General features: G+C 38.3%; 1 protein-coding gene across 1 annotated transcript; it reads right to left on the bottom strand.

Moving 5' to 3' along the window:
* Window positions 1-6,332: 6,332 nt before the first annotated feature.
* LOC116635974 (40S ribosomal protein S29-like) lies at window positions 6,333-6,524 on the bottom strand. The gene has a single exon (XM_032410233.1). The coding sequence runs from the start codon at window positions 6,501-6,503 to the stop codon at window positions 6,333-6,335; it is 171 nt and encodes a 56-aa protein (XP_032266124.1). The 5' UTR covers window positions 6,504-6,524.
* Window positions 6,525-8,632: the final 2,108 nt, after the last annotated feature.

Below are 8,632 nucleotides of genomic sequence, written 5' to 3'. Positions count from 1 at the left end.
GCCTGCATACCACACCTGCCTCACCCCGATAGCTATTCCTTGAAAAATCCAACCGGGCAAGTGGACTGTTTGGGCTTATTACAGTTTGAGGATTATCTTGGCGGCTGGGGGAGGGGAGGTGGGAGGAGGGGAAAAGCCGAGCTCTGTGGGAGGAAGGTGGGGGGAGGGGGAGACACTGAGAACTGAAGAGGACAGGGCAGGGGAGGGTACAGTGAGTGGGGCTGTGGAGGGGGAGGGGGCAGGTTTGGAGGGGGCCCAGGCTTCTCAGCCCCACTCTGTCCCTGAGGGGCAGCACTCAAGCAGGGAAGGACCTGGCTGGGAGGTGGCTGGCAGTAGGGGTCCCATGCCTCCTTCAGAGCCATGTTCCTGACCCCTGGCACAAGGCCTGGAGTCCCTGCTGGTTCAATGACTGCATACACGAATGAACTAACTCTGAAATACATGCTCTTCTACAAGTTGTTAGTTTTTCCCTTGGTTCGGCCACATACTGAGCTTCCCTGGTTGCTATTGCATAGATATATTTCCCTCTGTTGGAAATAGGGATATATTTCCATCTAGATGCTGGAGTAGATGTCAAACCATCCGCTTTTTGAGGAAGCCCCCTGTTCATTTTGTGAGCATGCCTGCAAGGACGGGTGGTGATCTAACATTGATTGTTCTCCACCTCCCTTGCTCCTTTCCTACCAGCCCGTATACCAACCCGCATTTCCTGCCTTGGCTTCACAGTCTGTGTCATTGAATGGCTTTTGACTTCACGCGATTAGTAAGCTTTGCACTGTCAGTTCTTTATGAGTAATCAGCCATCTTTACATTTTCTTTTAAAATTACTTAAAAGTTTGAAATTTTAGAGATCTTGAACTCAAAGCCCAATAAGCTGGATAATCCTGAAATGCCATTATTAAAACAGCATAATGTTATATGTCACATCATCTAAATGCTCAATGTATACTTCTTTATTTTAAGATTCATTTATTTGAGAGAGAGAGAGAGTGCAAGCAGGGGGAAGGGCAGAGGGAGAGGGAGAGAAACTTGAGAGTAGACTCCCTGCTGAGCGTGGAGCCCAGCCCCGGGCTCGATCCCAGGATCCTGAGATCATGACCTGAGCCAAAATCAAGAGTCGGCTGCTTAACCGACTGAGCCATCCAGGCACCCTCCAATATGTACTTCTTGAATGAAAAATGAGGCAAGTGGATCAGCACACAGGGAATTTAAACACCTGTGTCCTCTGCCTAGCCCTGTCACTTACTTGCTATATGATCTTAAAACAACTCATTTAACCAACATCAATGTAAACTATTAAAAAATATTTGCGTTCTGATCCAAAGCTTTTGGATTTTTTGGTTCTTTTTGTTTTTTTTTTTTCTTCCAAGTTTTATTCAAATTCAAGTTAGTTAACACATAGTGTAGTATTGGTTTCCGGTGTAGAAGTGATTCATCACTTACATATAATACCCAGTGCTCATCACAACAAATGCCCTCCTTAATGCCCCTCACCCAGTTACCTCATCCCCCCACCTTCCTCCCTTCCAGCAACCCTCAATTTGTTTCCTATAGTTAAGAGTCTCTATGGTTTGTCTCCCTCTCTGATTTCATCTTATTTTATTTTTCCTTCCCTTCCCCTATGTTCATCTGTTCTGTTTCTTAAATTCCACATATGAGTGAAATCATATGATAATTGTCTTTCTCTGACTGACTTATTTTGCTTAGTATAATACCCTCTAGTTCCAGCCACGTCATTGCAAATGGCAAGATTTCATTCTTTTGATGGCTGAGTAATATTCCATTGTATATATATACCACATCTTCTTTATCCATTCATCTGTTGAAGGACATCTCGGCTCCTTCCACAGTTTGGCTATTGTGGACATTGCTGCTATGAACATTGGGGTGCAGGTGCCCCTTCAAATCAGTATTTTTGTATCCTTTGGATAAATACCTAGTAGTGCAATTGCTGGGTTATAGGGAAGCTCTATTTTTAACTTTTTGAGGAAACTCCATACTGTTTTCCAGAATGGCTGCACCAGTTTACATTCCCACCAACAGTGTAAGAGGGTTCCCCCGATCCAAAGTTTGTGATAAGGTAGACAGAATAGTGCCCGCCCCCAGAGAAAAGATGTCCATATCCTAATCCCCAGAACCTGTGACTATATTAGCTTTAGAAGGTAAAGGGGAATTAAATTTGCTATTCTGATGACCTTAAAATAAGATTATTCTGGAGTATCCAAGTGGTTTCAGGTGTTAAATTCAGCAGGTGTTGAATGGATAAATAAAACATACTATATCCATTCAATGGAATATTATTCAGCCATAAAAAGGAATGAACCATTGATAAATGCTATAACATGCTTAAACCTCAGAAACATGCCAAGGGAAAGAAGCCAGACACAAAAAGTCACATACATATTACATGATTCTATTTATATGAAATGTGCATAGTAAGCAATCTATAGAGACAAAAGTAGATTAGTGGTTGCCAGAGGCTGGGAGGCAGGAGGAATAGGGAGTGACTGCTAATGGGTATCTGTTTCAGGGGGCGGGTAGAGAGGGGAGTTGTTAAAATGTTCTTAGATAGTGGCAAAGCTTGTGCAACTTGGTGAGCATACTAAAAATTACTGAATTATTTATTTTAGAAAGGTGAATTTTATCATATATGAATTACCTCAAAAATAATTACCTCAGAAAAAATTCTAGTTTTAGTAAGTCAAACAATACAGAGCTAACTAAAGAAAAAGCTAATCACCTCTCTCCTCATTCCCCATTTAACCTTACCCGCCCATATTAAAAGTTTGATTAACTTACTTGAAGTCTTTCCTTCTTGATCTCATATACTTACATAAAAGGGGTTTTGTCTTTGTTTTTTATCCTTAAGAAAATGAGGACAATTTACGTACAACTTGTTTTCTTCATTTAACTTCTCAGGGATATCCCACCAACTCCGTATATATAATTTTATATATAAATTTGTATGAAGTTCATATCTTGGATGTACCATAATTTCTTTTCCTCGCAATCTGATGGTTTAAGGATGGTATCACAATATATCAAAATACCAAGTTGCACTCCTTAAATATGTATAAATTTTATATGCCAAAGATCTTTCAAATAAAGTTGTTAAAATATATTGAAAAAATGGTATCTCATAAGTCTTATGCATGGCTTTTGGTAACCATATAGACAAATTTCTGCTGGATGTGTCTACCTATGAGCGGAATTGTCACATCATGAAGTACATATATTTTCACTGTTCTTAGATAATATCAGTTTTCCAAAGGGGTTGTATAGAATTATATTTCCACTAGTAATACATGAGTAACCCAGTGGCTGTATATCCTTATCAACACTTGGTATTTTCTGCTGTTTTAATTTAGTCATGCTGGTGGCTGTGAAGTGGTGTTGCCCTATACTTTTTATTTTGTTGTTATTTAACTTTTTATTGAAATGAACCTATCATAAGTATATATCTCAATGAATTTTCATAAACTGAGCACACCCCTATGACCAATACCCAGACTGGGTAAAACAGAACGTTTTTAGACCTACAGATATCTATGACCTTTTAATTCTACTCCTAGGCATATACCCAACAGAAATGCACATAGATGTTAACCAAAAGATACAACTCAATTTTGATAACAGTTACCATTTTATCACATTCCCCTTAAATCTTCATATATTTTAATAGAAGAAATAAAGCATTGCAGTTAAAGTTGAAAGCCCTTTTGACTTCCAATCCCAGGCTTATTACCCTCCCTTAGGTCCCTGAACCCTGAGTCAACCCCTCGTAGATTGGGTATTTTTATACCTTTTCATGCATATATTTATATTCCTTCATTTTCCTGAATCCCAGTGAAACTGAGCACCTTGTCCTATTTCCTCTTTTATGAATTGCCTTTTCATAACATGGGCTCATTTTTTTATTGTTTTGTCTCTTGTTTATTAACTTGTTGAAGTCTTAGTTTATTAAGATATTTACCATTTTCCATCATTTTTATTGTAAACATTTTCCTCACCTTTTCTTTTCACTGGTTATGGTTTCTCTTGTCTTGTAAAAAAATATTAATTTTTATGTAGTCAAACATGGCTATTTTTTTCCTTTAATTTTTCTGGGTTTCTCATCTAGCTTAAGAAGACTGCCATACCCCCAAGGTTATACAAATATTCTCTCATATTTTCTTCTAATGTTTTATTACTTTATTTTTCTTTATTTTTAAAAGATTTTATTTATTTATTTGAGAGAGAGAGGGAGATCACGAGCACAGGGGAGGGGCAGAAGGAAAGCAGACTCCCTACTGAGCAGGGAGCCCAACGCGGGACTCGATCCCAGGACCCTGGGATCATGACCTGAGCCGAAGGCAGACACTTAATGGACTGAGCCACCCAGGTACCCTACTTTATTTTTCATATTTAGATTTATTTGCAAAGCACCATATTCCAGACACTGCATGGGGTATGAACGAATACCCTAGATTGGGCTGGGAGTTTCCTATGCAGGTCAGAAAGCTAAATCGGCGCCACTTTTGTCTTCAAACATTTCCTATATAGCTGATGAAAAAGAAATGTATATACAACTAAAAACGATTAGTCAGCAGCTAGACTAGCATTTGATATTTTGTTAACAGGAAGTAGAAAAATATTAACCATTTGGTGAAGTGAAATCAGATGAGGATTTTTAACCTATGACTTGTATTTTGTGGTAGTTGAAAAATGTGGTAGTCCTGAAAGTATTCTAGTTTCCTTCCAGGTAATAACAAGACTCAGGGATGAGTGTTGAGGATAGCTGAAAATAATTGCCTAAATTTGAACCCAGGGAAAGCCATTTTCTTTACCAATGTTGGCTTTCTTTGCTTTCTTCTCATGGGGTCCTCCTTCAAGAACAATAGACTTTTTACAGCGAAGCTAAACAAAACTGTCGCTGCCCTTGCTACCCGGACTCTTGCAATCTACTGGGTCTGCCTTTGCACTCCCCCAACAATAACCAAAACACACCATTTGCTTTAACTGAAGCACTCATCCGGACCAACCTTGAAGAGTTAGAGCTTAATTTGTTGAGCTGTGGAGAGCTGCTCTAAGTTTTCGAGGCAGTTTCACCTTGGCTCCCTTCGGGTAGGTGAATCTGGCTGCCTCAAATGGGATGTGAATACCAGACACCTGACTTAATCAAAATCCTCGGGAACTGTTTCTGCTCGCCCCCTTCTGACTGAAGGAGCTCACATCACCAAATGATCCATATTATTCACTGCAGCTGCCCAAGCACCCACACGTTGACCCAGAAATTGCTGCCGGCCATGAAAAGGGAAAGTTCATTTTTAGAAAAGATAAAACATTTAGACTTTCCTTAGATCATTTTTTGACATTGTGTAGTAGGTAAATCAACAGCCCACTCAACTCCCGCCAGAAGCTTCTCCCTAGTTAATTGAAGAGGGAAAAGGGATATTTGGGTTGGGCTTTTCTTTACCATCATTTAAAATCCTTTCCTAAAGATGTTTTTTCCTTTACAGATCAGATGGAAGACATGTTTAGTGAAAAAACCAACAGCTGGACTGGGGCACGTGGTGCTTGGAACTCCTTACTAAATTATTTTTCTTCCTTTGTTCCTTCAGAGGAGAAGGCTGCCACAGACTCTACTTTTGCTCCCTGGCTTGGTTTACAAGGTTAGTCAAATATCCCGTACCACAGAGTGCCTGAGTTAATGATTTATCTAACTGGGGTAAAAGCCATATGCCACGGCAATGCTTCATCTTATTGTATTTTTGCAAACGAGTCAGCTTTTGTAGGCTGACGACAGAGCTTAATGTTGTGTCACTAGACTATCTAGAACACATTGTGGTCACATTGCTGTAAGGAGCAATAAAGACCTTCCCGTTTTGATAGTACTATGATTTTTCTGATAACCCTGAAAGGAAAAAAGAGACAAGTGACTCAAAGAGACAAGATAGCATGTGGGTAATGTTTAAGTCAGATTGGATCTCAGATCTGAGGGCATTTTTTTCATGGTTTTGAAAGTTATTTAATGACATGGAAAAATGTGCTTAATATATTTCAGAAAGCAAAATGTGTATTTCAGAAAGCAAATGTGTACAGCATGGTCCCAGTTTGTGGGTCTACAAAGATGATAGCAGGAAATATTTTCTGCAAGTGATGGAATGTACATTCTTTGTACATTTTCCCCAAATGTCTACAATTTGCCTATGGTCCTTTTTTTTTTTTTCACATTCAAGCACTCATAATTGGAGTATTTTTATTTTATGTACAATGAGTTGGCATTAAGGTAGGTATCTTGGATATCTGCAGTTAGGGTAGGTATCTTGGATGACCCATTCAAGGAAGTTCATTTAATCCAACTTAATGAAGCCTATATCCTTTGCGTACTGATGGAAACACTGGCGACGCATATTGAGGCGGTATTTCCGGATCAGATGGTGTGTGTTTGAGCAGACGCAGCAAGAACAAGAACCCTGGCCAAATTTCCTCTGATGGCTCCAGGAGAGCTGCTGGTGACCCATCTTGCTCTCTCAGATGCAACGAAGCAAAAGGTGCCAATTGTCCTTTTACAATCAGAAAATATAAATGCCTTTTTTAAAAGGGAAAGGTAATTATAATCCACCTGTCTTGGATTTTTTTTTATTTTTTACATTAAGGAATAATTTATATACAATAAAATTCTCTTTTCGTTTATGATGTCATGAGGGTTGGGGGGTTAGTTGTTGTTGTTTGATTTTCTTTTGAGGTCACATTCTGAAAAGGTGAATTGTTTTTTCTTTTTTCTTTTATTGAGGTAAAATTGGTATTACAGAGTGATCGCCTCCAAAATGACCATTTAGATCCTCTGCCCATTTTTTAATTGGGTTGTTCATTTTTTGTTAAGTTGTATGAGTTCTTTATATATTTTGGATATTAACCCCTTATTAGATTTGTAATTTGCCAATATCTTATCCCATGCAGGAGGTTGCCTTTTTGTTTTGATGATGATTCTCTTTACTGTGCAGAAGCTTTTTAGTTTAATGTAGTCCCATTTATTTATTTTTGCTTGTTCTCCTTCGCCTTTGGGGTCAGATCCACAGAAATATCCTAAGACTGATGTCAAGGAGCTTACCATCTATGTTTTCTTTTAGGAACTTTATGTTTTCAAGTCTTACATTTAAGTCTTTTATCCTTTTTGAGTTCATTTTTGTGTATAGTGTAAGATAGTGGTCTAGTTTCATTCGATTGCATGTGACTGTCCAGTTTTCCCAGCACCTTTTATTGAAAAGACTATCTTGTTTCCATTGTGTATTCTTGGTTCCTTTATTGTAAATTAATTGTCTATATATTCTCGGGTTTATTTCTGGGCTCTCAGTTCTGTTCCATTGATCTGTGTGTCTGTTTTTATAGCTTTGTAATATAGTTTGAAGTCAGCGGGATACCTCCCGCTTTGTTCTTTCTCAAGAACAAAACGGCTTTGGCTGCTTGGATCTTTTGTGGTTTCATACAAATTTTAGAATTATTTGTTCTAGTTCTGTGAAAAATGCCATTAGAATTTTGATAGGAGTCACATTGAATTATAGTATTGGCATTTTAACAATATTAATTCTTCCAATGCATGAGCACAGAATATCTTTCCATTTATTTGTGTCATCTTCAGTCTCCATCAGCGTCTCATAGTTTTAATTGTATAGGTCTTTTACCTCCTTGGTTAAATTTATTCCGAGGTATTTTATTCTTTTTGATGCGGTTGTAAATGGGATTATATTTTCTTAATTTCTCTTTCTGATAATCTATCATTAGTGTATAGAAATGCCACTGATTCCTTTAAGTTAATTTTCTTTTTTTTTTTTTAAGATTTTATTCATTTATTTGTCAGAGAGAGAGAGAGAGCACAGGCAGAGGGAGAAGCAGGCTCCCCACTGAGCAGGGAGCCCGATGCGGGACTTGATCCCAGGACCCTGGGATCATGACCTGAGCCAAAGGCAGACGCTTTACCTGAGACTGAGCCACCCAGGCGTCCCTGTAAGTTAATTTTTAAAAATTTTTTATTGTTATGTTAATCACCATACATTACATCATTAGTTTTTGATGTAGTGTTCCATGATTCATTGTTTGTGTATAACCTGTAAGTTAATTTTCTATCCTGCAACTTTACTGAATTCATTTATTAGTTCTAACAGGTTTTTGGTGGAGTCTTTAGGGTTTTCTGTATTAAGTGTCATGTCATCTGCAAATAATAACAGCTTTTCTTATTCCTTTCCAATATAGATGACTTTTATTTCTTTCTCTTGCCTCATTTCTGTGGCTAGAACTTCCAATATTGTGTTGAATAAAAGTGGCGATCTGAAAAACAAACTGAGGGTTCTAGAGGGGACGGGGGTGGGAGGATGGGTTAGCCTGGTGATGGGTATTAAAGAGGGCACGGTCTGCATGGAGCACTGGGTGTTATGCACAAACAATGAATCATGGAACACTACATCTAAAACTAATGATGTAACGTATGATGATTAACATAACAATAAATTTTTTTTTTTAAAAAGTGGCGAGACTAGGCTTGTTGTCTTGTTTAGAGGAAAAGTTTCCAGCTTTTCACCATTGAGTATGATGTCAGCTGTGAGTTTGTCATACATAGCCTTTATGTTTAGGTATGTTTCCTCTATACCCACTT

This window comes from Phoca vitulina, unplaced genomic scaffold (genome assembly GCF_004348235.1).
Source record: "Phoca vitulina isolate PV1807 unplaced genomic scaffold, GSC_HSeal_1.0 scaffold12, whole genome shotgun sequence".
Taxonomy (NCBI): Eukaryota; Metazoa; Chordata; class Mammalia; order Carnivora; family Phocidae; genus Phoca; species Phoca vitulina.
The sequence above is the reverse complement of the archived record's forward strand: the minus strand, read 5'-3'. Positions and strand labels throughout refer to the sequence as shown.

Bases quoted from the DNA above. Each gene is read 5' to 3' on its own strand.
- LOC116635974 (XM_032410233.1), bottom strand. From the start codon at position 6,503: ATGGGTCACCAGCAGCTCTCCTGGAGCCATCAGAGGAAATTTGGCCAG.